Here is a 14,649-nt window from a genome sequence, read left to right on the forward strand (position 1 = left end):
CCCAAAATATCAGCTTGGGTAGACAGCTTTGTCTCGGTCGGTTTCTCTTTATTTTGGAATGATGGATCGAACAATGTTGGGGATTTTCAAACCTGCTTTAAACATTTCCATAACTTCATCACCAACATGTCTGTTGTGTTTCGTGGTCTTCATGATGCTGTTTGCTCACTAATGTTCTCCAACACTCTGAGGAACAGCTGTATGCTCAGTTTGCTTCATTAAGTGACCTCTGAAACCAATTGTTTGCACTGGATTGTATTTTGTGATTTAACAATAAAAGGTGCTGAAGTTTTTTGTTAAGATGTAAAAAACATAAAAAATATGTTTGTTTGTCTTTTTTTTTATTTTTTTTATTTTTTTATTAAGAAATGAAGTATGTGGGTCAGATGAGGGTTGAAATTCATCAGTCTGAAGCCATTATATGCGAGTGTGATTTTAGAAGAGGTGAATGAGGGACATGGAAAAAGGAGGAGGAAGAGGAGGAGGAGGAGAAGGAGGAGGAGAAGGAGGGCCAGCTGATGTTCCGACGTCAGACTCAGACTGACTGAGCTCCGGGGTAGAGGCTCAATCTGCGGCCAGCGGCAGCAGAGGTGGTGGGGAGGAGAGGAGCATTTGATCCGCGTCTTTATGCGCCCCCGCCCCCTGTGGCTCCTTCACCGGCGCAGGGAGAACAAAAGACGGACAAACTGCCTGATCACAGGCGCCAGCCCTGCTGCTGCTGCTGCTGCTGCTCTCTCTTCTTCATCATCATCGAGGCTGCAGACCGGGGGTTATTAGCCTGATGCTCAGCTCAGCTTGCTAGCCTTTGTGGCAGGGACTCTCCATGCACCCACGGACCCCCCTAATCTTCACCCCTCAGAAGCGGACTGGGAGAAGCCTCAGCTCCTCGTATTGAGATTCTCCAAAAAAAAAAAAAAAAACGAAAAGAAAGAAAGATCAGCCTCTGAGTGGGCAGACAGCAGCAGAGACTGCGCACACCTCCGGCTGAGGAGCATCTTCTGCCCCCCGGGCTCGGTTCTACACGTCGTCGCCCTAGTGTGCAGCCTCCACAGCCTGACAGGAACCGAGGGGCGATTGATGTGCAGGCTCCATCGCAGATAGGATACAATGTTGCGCATCGCGGCCAACGTGTTGGCGGCAGGGCTGCTTTTCCTGGGATTCCTGAACAGCTTGGAGGTGGTCGCTCCGTCCAGGGCTGTCGATGGTAAGCGGAACTGATCCAGACATAACCCGGGGGTCCCGATTGAGATGCTGGGAGAGAATAACGGAGAGCGCGCTGCTGGTTCTTTATGTTGTCTGCATGCAGTGAGAGTAGACAAGCACCCTGGAAGGAAGGGAAGTCAGTGGAGGAGACAATTAAAGCCGCCTTTTGTTTGGGAATATTGCAGCGACTTCACGTTTCCACCTCAGTCATTTGCTTCGTTGGCTAAAACGGGAGGCATAATCAGACGTCTACTCTGATATCCAGAGATGAAAACGAAACCGCAGGCCGTCAGACCTGGTGTGAAGGATGTTTACAAGTAGAATTTGAACTGCAGTGAGGTCTGAAATGCATGTTAAGTTTGTGGGGGGCTTCACTCAGTTCGGCATCGGCTCCATGTCTGTGTTGATGCACCACCAGCCTCATCACTAAAACATCACTGGGCTGTCTTCAGACACACACGGACTGAATCATGACCCATCCCAGCCACTGCCCCATCTATTGTCATTCTAAGTTAACATTCCAGTCAGTTCCTCTTTCATAATCATTGGAGCACAACAAGCAACAGGCATGCATATCAATAGGTGCCAGTGTGACTCGATATTGTGTCAATATCAGGGTTCTTTCTGTACTGTAAAGACCAGACCCATTTATTGGCATCGTATGACATTTTAGATGCAAACTTCTACTCTACCAATCTGGCTTCATCGTTGGGGTGTTGGAAATGCGTTTGGGATTTATATCACAGGGTTTAAGTCTTCTTCAGTACAGCTTCCTGGTTTAGGCAAATGCAGAAATATGAAGAAGCATTTTCCGCCTTGCAAAATGTCTTATTTTTGCTTCTTCGTGACGCTTGGAAGCTTTGAATCGCTGAAAGGACGATTTGAATTTAATGTGATAAAAATAGAAACAGTTTTCTAATGATAATTTAATTTATCGAAGGGAAACAGATATCCGAGCCAACCTGTTTGTATGAGGAAAAGTTACTGCCCCCTAAATCTAATATCTTTTATTCCACCGTTGGTGGCAACCTCTGTCATCAACTGGAAATGTTTTTTTTTCTCCATTACGGTGGAGGAATTTCAGCTTACTCTTCCTTGTTTTAATCATCCAGACTGAAGGGATACCCAGCATGGATTGGTCTGTTAAAGGCCATGCTGCAGCACTCCAATCTGGATCTAAGTCTAGACTTTGACTAGACCACTCCAAAACCTTACTTCTTTCCAGCAATTTAGGTGTAAGCTTACTTGTTTGCTGTATAATGTTAGAGAGGTTGAGCTTAAGGTTGTTAAGTGGTGGTCAGATGTTATCATTCAATATTTTCTGGTAGAGAGCAGAACTTGTGGTTCCATTAAGTCTTTTAGGTCTGGAATCAGTAAAACAGCCACAGACCATCAACACTATCGTTGACTGTTGGCATCATGACCTTGCTTGATATTAAGATTTCTTTGATGACTTGGCAAGTAAATATATATATTAAAAAATCACCTACAGAGGAAAAAATGAGAACTGCTAGTGGGATAAATACTTTTTCATGTCTTCTGTAGTTTTACATCCAACCTCATGAGGAGATATCACCTGTACAAACACTACCATGCATATTTTTATAGATCTTTCCTTATTCTCCAAAACTTCTTTTATAAGCCTGTGGTCTTTCTTTTGGATTTTAAAAAGTGACAACCTTAAAGATTACAGCTGCATTCCTGCACTTGGTTGAGATAGATGCACAGTCTCAGGTAAAACATTAAGTCTCTTTTGAAGAATATCTTTCTGCTGTTCCTGTTAATGTGCTAAATCTAAAGATTCACCAAGTTTAAACCCCAAGTTGCTTGTTTGTGAGAACCATTGAGCTGAAAATGCTCTTTGGCCTTTTGGTTCAGGTAGCAGTCCTGTCCTTCGAGGCTCTTAGGGGTCAAAATCCAAATAAAATACCACCTTGATGATCTATCAGGAGCCTGCAGTCACATGCAGCATATAGGAACCCTGTCTTACAAAAAAAAAAAAGTCTCCTGCCTCGATTCACAGTTCCTGTCTCAGTGAAGCGTTCCTCCCTCCGAGTTGGTTTGCTGTGGGTTTAGTTGATGAGGCAGCCTTGAGCTGTGCAGCTGAAGTGATTAAAGCCTCATTGTGATGTAGAGGGGCGTAGTGAGATAATTTATTGTGAACATTGATGACGCTTGTGCGGTGTAATTCTTGGCACACTTTTTGTGAACAACCTTAAAATGAAATCATCCTTTATTGTCGTAGCATAACCTCACACGGACAAAATCTGCTGCAGATCTGAGAGCGGGCCTTCCTTACTGTTCTCCTCAGTGTGGTTGCAAAATGAACCCGGGGCTCTTCTCCAGTCGTGTTTGTTTAAATTCTTGCTCTGACAGTATATTTAGAGGAAGAGCTGTTATTAAAGAGACGTTTCCTGATCTGTCAGGATGAACACGTTAATCTGAGCTCAAAATTAGTCATAGGCAGGACTAGACAAAAGTGTCAGTTTTTGCTAGAAAATCTGAGCACCCAGTGTTTTGAAGCCCTCATTGTCATTACCCTAATCTTTAGCTGCCACCGATTCTTTATCAGATTTAAGTTAGGCCTTTGACTGGGCCGCTCTGAAACTTCAACATTACCTCTAGTCAGAGGAAAACAAATTGGCAAAATTAAAACGTTACATTTAAAAAACTAAGTTTGTAATTAGAGTAATTCGTATTTTCTACTGGATTCAAAACTGCTGCTGTTATCAAAGAAGCTGTTGCGGTGGGATCGGTCAGGAAAAGCCCAATTAGAAAAGCTGCCTTACTTCCTATCAGTCACAATGACAGTATGTCACTGTTAGCCTGAATGAAAGACACTTGTTTCTAGGACTTTCTAGTTGGCTTCTTTTTGCACAGTTTCCTTTAGACTTCAGGCTTTCTTCAAACTGGCTCTGAAGGTTTTCCCTTTAGTTTCTATGTTCCTGTACTGCAGGCATTATAAATGAGAAGGGGGTTCTACCTACCCCTAAAGTTTAATTGGGTCTAAAACGCTCTTTGTTCCCCAGAAGAGACCTCTGTGAGCAGTCTGAACTTGTTCAGAGAGCTCACTGCTAATTGGGCATCCAGTGCAAAAAAAAATAAAAAATCCCTAATGAGATAATTCACATCACTTCACTCTATGGGAGTGCTGTCATGACAAAAAAAAAAGAGACCAGTGGCCCCTTACAAATGTTACAGTTCTGCCCTTCTCAAAGCCATTGTGGTGAATTCCTTCCTTATGAGACCAAAATGCAGAGGTTTGTTTGAGATATCTATCTAAATTGGGATCATTTAAGCAATAAACCCCCTTCATTTCAAGTGGCACCGGGTCCTTCCTTCTCGTGCTGCAGCGGCTCTCTTCTACCCCCTGCAGACTTCTCCGCTGCAGCATTTGTTGAAAACATTTGGCCGTCTGTGGTGTGACATTGACACAGTGACATCCAAGAGGGCAAATGTTTGTAACTTTAATGTTTACTGGCATCTAGAAGTCAGGAGGAGAGCGGGGGGGGGGGCTAATCTGTCTGACGTTTGCTTTGCTACACAGACAGCATTTAGAAGAGCAACAGGTGAAGAGGAGCTGAATTAATGAACCAAGTAAGAATGTTATTGAAAAGCAGGTTTAGGATGAGATTAGATATTTCTTTATTGATCCCTTCCAGGATCATTCTCCTGTTGTAAAGAGATACAACAGTTTAACTTACATGGATTCAATCCTCATTGGGATGAAGTTCAATCACTTAATTTTCTAAATAGAAATGATTAAGGCTTACAGCTATTAACAACTTAAAACCCAGGTCAAAATTAAAACATAAGACCAATAAAAACAGTATAACCATGCCCAGGGATGGCAGTCATTGTATTTTTTATTATTATCAGGGGAAAAAAAGTGAAGAGGTTAAGAAGAATTTGTATTTATTGTTAATTTATGGAAGTTCACAAACCCTCCCAAACTGCAATGTTGCTTTTGCTATTTTACATATATTTTTCCTTTAGCACTCGTTCGATAAGAGCATTGTTTAAATCGGTTTATATGGTTTGGATTGGATGGAACTGGTATGAGCTGGTTAGCTGCGTCTGCTGTTAATTGTTAAGAATTTTTAGCTATTATTTATCGCAATAAATACCACAGAAATTATTCTGATAAAGTCTTGAAGCTCATATTGCTCACAACAAACCCACAGTATTTGCACTTAATACTTGATTGAGTAAGTTTGCAATTTTAACCAAACAATATGAATTAAGATTTCGAAGAAAAATTGTGTTATTTTTTAAAATTTCCCAAAGAGTTAAATTTTTGGAGATATGAAACTTTTCTCTGAATGCAACAATATTCCCCCTTTTTTTAAAAAAAACAAATGGCTCAAATACATGAACTTTTTGATTATACTCTAATAGTGATGGACCTGTGAAAGCTGCTGTGTTTAATTCCTAATAATTGGCTTTGATTGGTGCACCGGAAAACACCAACAACTTTTAGATGTTTATTGTTGACGGCTGCCATGCAAGGCGGCTTAGCAGCAAATGCAGTTTGCGAAATACATAAAGCTATCTCTGCAAGAAACCTTTCGGTTCTCGTGCAGGCCAAAAGCATTGCCTGGAAAATCTGCTTCATTCCTTTGTTATTTGCATTCCTGGGATAAACTGACAGAAATCCTTCCTGCATGACGACCGAAAAGGTTTAATAATAATCATGTAACACCCTGGAATCATGTCAAATCTAGAGCAAGGCCTAATTCTGCATTTTGGAGATTACAGATATAGCTTTCTAAATAGAGACCAGCAAAAGTTTCATAATGAGACGGAGACTGAGAAAATGTAACAGAGAAATGAGTTTGTTTAGCTGTTTACCTGACCGAGTTTGGGGTCCTGGCTAAATGTCAGACTGAGAGTTAGCTGCTGTGTTTGCAGCCACCAAACAGTCATAATTAGGTCTGATAGGAGCCAAGGCAAAGACTCGGACTGAATGAATATTTCTTCTGAGAAGAGTGCTAAAGCACCAAGAAGAGTAGTGGAGCAAAACAAATATAGATTTGTCTCAGACCACCCAAGATTGAACACAACAACACAGGACCCCACAATATGCTCCAATATGCATTGATTCAGTGTTCCCTCTTTCTAGACATGTTTTTAAAGCCTCACTGCATGTAGACGTTGAAGCTCAGGGTCTTGTTTTATCACTCAAGGCTTCAACTTTGTCTTGCTTCATGGAAACAGACATTTGACATAGCCAAGTCTGGATTTAATGAAGAAATTGGTGTTGGTCTAATTGTATTTCCATCGCCTTTTATGTCGATTATCCCAGTTCCAGACCTATCTGATGTTATAATTTTATATTAATGAATCACATTTATAATTTATTTAACTCCTCAATCATTTCTCAACGTGATGCTCCAGTGATTATGAAGTCGGCATAAGATTCTCCTTGCATGGCACTTAAGAAAGATATCATGGTTTTGACACGCTCTCTGGATTTGGACAAAACCTTAAGTAATTTTATAGTAAGGTAGTGTGTTATACAAAATTGACTTTTTTGAGTTTTATGTCATGTTATATTATTCCCTCATCACTTATACATGTTTGAGAAATCCTGGAATCTCCTGTGGCAGCCATTCAGGATTACATAAAAAACTTTCTCTCCAAGCGCCGCCTATTTACCGAAAACTCCTCCTTGGATTTTCTTTGTGCTTTGCCCACACAGCTCCTCTAGACTAGCAGTAGCAGCAATTAGCAAACACCTGGTGAAACCGCTTATTTGTTGAGCTTATCATGCAAACTACAATGCAAGAAGAATGATTGTAAAGGACATCAGTGGAGAAGGATTACTGTGATGATGTGCTGAAGGTGGAGTGTTGGAAAGAGTAAAACGTTCTTAAAAAGACAGAGGCCAATTTCAACAGGTCAGATATGTGAGGTCAGATTTCTGTTAAGTTGTTTTTGATATATACATATGGGGGATTTTTTTCTGCCATAATCCAAGAGCACACATTTTCAGTCTGAAAACAGGATTCCATGTCTTTAGTTCTCAAGACTTTTAACACTTTTGCTTACATTTTTATTTTGAAAGCAGGACTTCGTGTCTTTCTTGTCAAAACTTGCAACGCTTGTACTCAAAACTTCTCCTCGCACTCACACTTAGTCTCTGCTCGGACTCTGCTTGCTTTTGGAAACACCTTTTGGCACAGTCGCCTGGTAACCTCTCAGCCAATGGAATGACAGTGTTGTACTTTGTTTCCTTCTAGCATGAGTGCCTGTGTGGCTACTATCAATTGCAGCAACCTGCGCCACCCACTGGATGTAGGGAGAAACAACGACGTCAGCTTTCTGCTCTGTGTTACACTAAACATCAGGCAGCAGTGCTACTGATTGCTAACAGCTACTGATCTTAGGCAGGAGTTTGTTCACCCAACCAACTCCCTACATCCAGTGGGATTAGATGCTGAGATCTGTTTTTGGTTTGGTACATCATAGCTTGAGTCTTTGTCCAAGTGATGGATCTGTTCTTTTTTTTTACCAAGCTACTAGCTGAGTAGTCAGTCGTGCTAGCCTGCAGTCAGCTTCTTTAGATGATTCAGTTTTCCATGCATGACTCTGTCTATTTGTGACTAGAAATGTATCCAAACACACCCATTTTTTTCTTGTACCATTCTGCTACTCAGTGAACTAGCAGGGAGCACCTACAGAGGTACGTAGGTAGCCTACGTTACATCATTCTCCATACAGCTGAACTAAAACTCATGGCACTTTCTCTGACTTTCTCTGGCATCCCATTAGGACTCATAATAATAGGAACAACTTGATATGACCTCTTTAAAGGCTTGGTAGACCTCGACACTTGCAAAACTGGCCCAGGCCTGATTGTGATTGTTCAGAGTTAGCTGTGAAAGAATATAGTTATTAAGTTATGGATATTATGCATAGTTAGCTTAGTAAAGGAGGACAAACGTAGCTGTTTAAGGGTTTTTACTAGATCTCTTGTCACACAAATAATTGGGGATGTGGACAAATGTTTCGGTTTTTCTGCTTGGAATCAGACACATAGCAAGCAGGTGTAGTCTAGGTTCCCTTTTTTTCTGTTCAACGCTTTTCCAAACGTTAAACAACAAAAAGTTTGATTAAAGTTACGACTCTCTTTTGTGCTCAGGAAAAAGTTTATCATTTTTCTTTAAAGTGGGAGTTGTGGACTGCAGATTCTTGTAGGTTTAGAAAAATGGCACAGCAAGCACAGTGAGAGTGACCCACTTTCTGCTGCTGCAAAGAAAACCAAAACAATGAACTGAGTAGCTAAAGCTCCTCTTACGTGAGGAGATCAGCAGAGTCAGGTGATAATTTCTGGATTAGTCCCAGACCTACAAAATCTGCTACATGCAGTTAAAATGAAAGTTTTGTAATGTATCTGCAAGATAAGTCTTGCTGTGTAACTAAACGTCTAATGATGTTGGAAGCTGAAGCAATAAAAAAACCCAGCGTTGCATGTCAATCAGCTTGCCTCTGAATGAAAATCCACAAGTTTTTGATAGATATGATGCCCAAACAGGTATCCATAGTGAACCAGTGAGATATTTAAATCCTGTAAATGTGTTTCTGACAGAAGCTAAAACTAAGTGCAGCTGAAATCATAAATGTTAAAAGAATTAGATTACGACATTCTGAAGCAAATGTGTGAAGTAATGTTCAGTTTGTGAAACATTAACACGTCAGGTTGTGAAGTAACGTTTCACAACCTGAACAGAAATCTATCATAATGAAAACGTATAAACTTGAGCGACACCCTATTTTTTTATCCATAGGGTTTAATATAATATGTCCCCACCTTTTGCACCCATAACAGTTTCAATTTCTGGGAAAGCTTTGGGAAGTGTGTTTTTGAGATTCTGCAAATTTTCTTAAAGCGGACCTGAGAAGTGAGACGCTGATGTTAGATCAGAAAGCCTGGCTTCAGGCTGAAGTCAGGACTCTAAGCAGGCCAGTCAAGTTCTTCCGCATCAAACTCGCTGATCCAGGTCTTAATGGGCCCTGCTGCATGCACTGATGCACAGTCATATTGGGACACAAAGGACTCGTCCCCAAAACGTTTTGATATGCTAAGGGATTAACAGCTTCTTTCACTTGAGCTAAGGGGCTGAGTCAACCTCCTGAAAAACATCTGCACTCTAAATACTATTTGCACCAAATTGTAGACTTTATACAGTTCAGAAAAAGTGATGTTCCCCTGGCAACCACTAAGTTTTGGTTCATGCTTTGGATTAGCAGACAGAGCCATGTTTTTATTCTTCCAGAGAAGTTGTCTCACTGCATCCAGTGCTTTGCATTGCACTTGGTTGATATAAGGCTTGGCTGCATCTGCCTGGTCATAGAAACCTCTTCCATGAAGCTCTGCATGGACTCTTCTTCAGATAATCTGCATGATGCATGAAGTATGAAGGTCTGTAGCTAATGAAGGTTAGTGGCTAAGTTTTGATATCCAGTCATTTTCTCTTTGGTATGATTCCATTAACAGCTCACAGGACAGTATTTAATAGAAGGGAAATAACTATTGCATTTTTTGCACGGCCTTCCTTTTACAATTGTCTGCAGAAACTGTTTGCCTGCATAGCTGCTGGACATTATGCACCTGATTTCAAAGATCTGGATTGGTTAGTGAATCATTGCAGCAGAACAGCATGTGTCACAAGACATTTTCGTCCTCATGATTGCTGCATGAAGCAGGACCAAACGTCACTATTCATGCCAGCCGAGTTCCCATGATCAAAGACTCATCAACGTCTCCTCATTAAAGCAGCTTCTAGGGTTGAATCTTCTTAAAATGTTCCAGCTGCTTCGCATGTAGTTGATTTAGCCATCTGAAATATCTAGTTTCTGAAAAAGGAGACAAAGTTGTGTGATGGTCAGGGAGGATGAGGCGAGTCAGCATCTCAGTATCAACAAATTGATTATTACATATTACCTCACCTATTTTTTGTTGTTATTTTGATAGATACATACATACATAGAAAAAATAAACCACAAAATTTGGTTGCAGTTTTCAAGTAATTATACTGCATCTTATTGACATTCGGTTATTAATACAATAGAACTGAGAGTATTAGGCTAATCTTAGATGCTCAGCTTTTCTTTTTCTAACATTGCTTAGTAGGCTTGTTTCAGCCAGCTGACTGCCAGTGCACAGCACCATGTAGGGGGAAGGCTGTGGTGTGTTTGCTCTTTGAGTCTTCAGTATGTTCTGTGGCATTTTACTAACATTAAAAACCAAACCTTGCACGCCTTGATACAACTAGTCCTTGTCTGAAATGCATAAGACAAATAATCAAAAATCCATTTTTTTTCTTCTTTTTTGTGCAACATTTATTGAAGGAGGAGTATAGCTTGAGTTAGTAACGTTTTCAAATATCACCCATGCAGAAACTGAAACTTTATCGGGGGTGGAACAACAACAACAAAAAAAGGTCACACTTAAGATGAATGTTCATCTTTCTCCTCATTTCTGTGTTTGACAAGGTTTATTCACGTATCCGAGCTCATTTGCATTTCATAATAAGTACGCCCCCCTGTTCCACATATGAGTGCCATGAGGAAACCACCGATAAGCCAGAACTCATTTCCACTAAGTCCTCCACTAAAACGGTTGCTCTCTGATGTCTGATGCTGCGCAAACAAGGAGACACGGTTAAATCTATCTTAATGAAAATGACAATTTGTCTAAATACTAATGAAACCAAACACTCTAATAACATAACAGTAACACACTGTAAGCATATTGTGTGTTTGTTACCTAATTAAATTAGATTATTGGCTGAGCCAAAACATGCAGTCAAGTACAAAATTGTGAAGTAACGTTTCCCAACCTGAACAGAAAACTACCATCTCCCCCCTCAGCAGTCATAAAATGTTGTTTTCTTTCAGCTGGACTCTGGATCTCTAATCTTTAACTTCGCCTTAAGCCAAACCTGAGCCTTACTCTAATGCCAAACGTATTCCGTGGTTGAAATATGCTCAGTTCTGTTGAGACGTGGCCAAAGCTAAATGCTTATTAAAGACGGTAAGGGGATACTACGTACAAAACGTTAAAGTCAATGCTGAAATATGCGCAGTTACTGTATGTCCCTGCTTCATGTGGAGGCTTTCCTACACACAAATATCTGTGTGTAGGCAGTGTGGTCTCCCCTATTACGTGTGTATTTTGTGCTTCTGGGAACAGAATAGGCGGCTGTTTGCTCCACCGTTAATATCCTACACACACACACCACAACAAAACCGAGCAGGCTTGTTTATTTAAAATGTAGGGGAGTTTTATTTGCATGCATCTCGCCGAGAGCCTGACGAGTATCTCAAAGGAGAAGTCTGATAGTTTTTGGAATCATTTATAAAGAGCCACTGACAAACACCTCTGATTAGCTTCCTCCTGCTGGATGTTATTTATTATAGCAACATAATCTCATTTCCTCGCAGTACACCGTGAGGAAAATGTAAAAATAATTACTTTAAATGTTCGGTTGTCAAAGTGAAACATCCTCCTGGCGGGTAAGAACTGACCCGCGGTCAGCATGAGACGTCCTGAAGCAGACAGCTCGATTTTGAAGCTGAAAAAAAAGGAAAGAAATAGCTGATGTGGTATGAAATGTCAAAGGGGTGAAATTACTTTTCTGCAAAAAAAAAAAAAACTAACCAGTTTAATAAAGCAAAACACATTCTGTTCATTCTTCTTCTATTGTTGTCCGTTCTTATGCTTTTCAGGAGGCGTATAACTGTAACTCAAGTGAAAAGTGGTTTTGCACGTAGCGAACTGACTGCCGTTCCCAGTGATTACAGCTTGAGTTAACATCATCAGACTAAGCATACAGTCGAATAATGTAAGGTTATTTTTCATTGTTTGGCAATTGTTCCAAAACAACAACTTCTGAGAAAATGATATAACATCTCCTCTCAATGCTGCATTTTGCGATTTACTGTTTGGCAGCAGAAATGACATGATATTTAGTGGCTGCCAGCAGCCACTAAATATCATGTTCATAGTACAGTCATTGAGCCGACCCTTAACAACAGCCATGGTTAATTATGCTGCCCTTTGGGAAAATTCAATCATCTACTCCAGAGACGCAACGTGTGCTAGCAAGATCAACTTTTCACTCACATCTGAAATGGTGACGCCTTCCCTAAAGTTCGTTATGAAAGTAAACGTCAGTTTCCAGTGTGATGTTTAGAATCTGTTATATTCATAGTTTAATACAGGAGTTGACTTCCTGTATTACATGCACATAAACCTCTCTCTAAACATGGAACAAGAGCAATTTCCAGAAAGCACAACCTCCTTATATGGGGGTCACAGTCGCATTGAGACTTGTAAATTTGTCCCAGTCTTCTAAAAAAGAAAAGCGCTAAAGAATTTCAAATAATCTCCTTTAATATGTTTCCCTTGGTAGCGAACTAAGAAGGCTTAATTGCCACTGCTGCTGCTGCTGCAGCTTTCAGCATGTACTCTGATGGTGGTACAGCAGGGGATTTTTTTCCAAATTTACTAAGTTTATAATCGTGCATCACACCTTACAGGTTCCTGCTTATAGATTTAACGTGGAAGTGAAAGAGGTCATGGCTCCTCCCCTCTGTGCTCTGACTCTTAGCCAAGTCGAGATTGCTGACATGCTCGATTACCACTCTGAAATGACGCTTTAATGGGTCTTAAATTGATTCATGGAAAACACACATTGAAACAGCCTTCAGCTCAAACCGAACATGCAAGAACTTCGGCTTCATTGAAAAGGCGAGGCTAAAGTTTAACGTCGTGTTGCTATTTTAATGATAATGTAGCCGACGTCAGTTTAACCAGCAATAGTTACCAGGTCTCACTCTAGATGTTAATCTGCATTTAATTGGCAGTCTGAATTTTTCTTCTTCTGTCCCTATCTGCTCATTAAAGACAGATTTTCACAGACTCTACTGGAAAGTTTGCTTCAGGAGGCACAGCTGGGTCATCTTTTTCTCTCCTTGGTAACTTGAACAGTTGCAAGAAGTTGGAAAACAGTTTTTTCCCCTCCCTCTTTTCCTCCTCCTTCTTTTTCCTTCTTTCTTTCTCAACCCCGAAGCGCCTCGCCTCCGGAGGCGGATGAAGAGGTGGCAGGCCGCAGCAAAACATACCAATTCCTTCTTCCCACATTTTTGGTGTTTTTGCAGGATCCCTTCAGCTCAGCCCATAGGTCAACAGTAAACCAGCGGACTGCTCTGTTTGGTTTCCACCTCGGTTTGTCTCGCATGACTCCATTTGGATATTTTGCAACATTTACAAGTTGTTTTTTTTTCTTTAAGCTTCATATTTTCAACCTCATATTTTTGCTGTCATGTAAACACTCCTCCTTTGTATATTTTTACTGTGACACACATTATGCTGCCTACTAGAACAAGAACATTTTGGGATTACAGCCCTACCCCCCTCCCTCTCCGCTGAGAAACAGCTGAAATGTTTTATTTGAAGGAGTACACGCTATCTTCTGTAGACTAAACTGTTTTTTTCCATTACGCTCTTTGACATTCTTTGTAGCCCTTAAAAAAAAAAAAAAAACTTCATAATGCATTTACTTCAGCCGAGATCTTGTGCTTTATGCCAGTTTTCAGCTTTGTAATACTCGCTATATTCAGCTAGTAAAAAAAAAAAAATCAACCATGTTAAATCAGAGCAGATGTAGTCTGAGCATGCTCAGTCAGTTTGGATGCAAAGAATGTGTTTTTCTTTTTTTAAGGATTGTGCAAGCACTTAGCTATTTGAGCAAAGCTAGAGCTGTTTTCTTCTTCGGCGATTTGTCAAAGTATTCATGTCGCCTGGACATTTCAAACACTGCAGCCACAAACTCAAATATATTTGAACGAGATTTAATGTGTAGCACAAATATTTATTTTCCAAATCACACTCTGAAAAGTGTGGCATGCTTTTGTATTCGGCCTCCTTTACTCTGGTACCACTTATTACTCTAGTATGTATGTTATAGTCTCACATAAATCCTTATGTGAAGGCCTTAGAGGTTGTTAAGGGAATATTAGTGAGCAAGCAGCATCACAGAGGAATACAAACATAGTTTTAAGATCTTTAAGATCAGAGTGATGTTATTAATCAGTGTCCCAGTGGCAGCATAATGCTGTGGGGATACTCTTTTGAGCAGAAAGAGGGGAAGCTGGTCAGTTGATGGGAAGATGGATGCGTGGAAATCCTGGAAGATTTGTTGGAAGCTGCAAAAGACATGATATTATGAGGCAGAGGTTCACCTTCTAAGAGAACCTAAGCATACAACCAGAGTTACTACAAAATGTCACAATGGTCCAGTCAAAGCCCAGACCTTACTTTGATTTGGAACCTGTGTGGCAAAACTTGAAATACAGCTCTGGAAAAAATTAAGAGAGCACTTAAAATGATCACTTTTACTATATTGACTCTTTATAGGTATATGTTGAGTAAAATGA

At 40.5% G+C, this 14,649-nt stretch overlaps 1 protein-coding gene across 7 annotated transcripts in view; it reads left to right on the forward strand.

Moving 5' to 3' along the window:
- Nucleotides 1-521: 521 nt before the first annotated feature.
- The window catches only part of LOC103465345 (low-density lipoprotein receptor-related protein 1-like), a 109,798-nt gene continuing 95,670 nt past the window's right edge, over nucleotides 522-14,649 (forward strand). For all 7 annotated transcript variants that reach the window (XM_008410074.2, XM_008410076.2, XM_008410075.2 and 4 more), the window contains exon 1: nucleotides 522-1,204. In XM_008410074.2, the coding sequence (XP_008408296.1) occupies nucleotides 1,108-1,204 (97 nt within the window). In that variant the 5' untranslated portion in view covers nucleotides 522-1,107. The remainder of the gene's footprint in view (nucleotides 1,205-14,649) is intronic.

Source organism: Poecilia reticulata, linkage group LG5 (assembly GCF_000633615.1).
Source record: "Poecilia reticulata strain Guanapo linkage group LG5, Guppy_female_1.0+MT, whole genome shotgun sequence".
Lineage (NCBI taxonomy): Eukaryota > Metazoa > Chordata > Actinopteri > Cyprinodontiformes > Poeciliidae > Poecilia > Poecilia reticulata.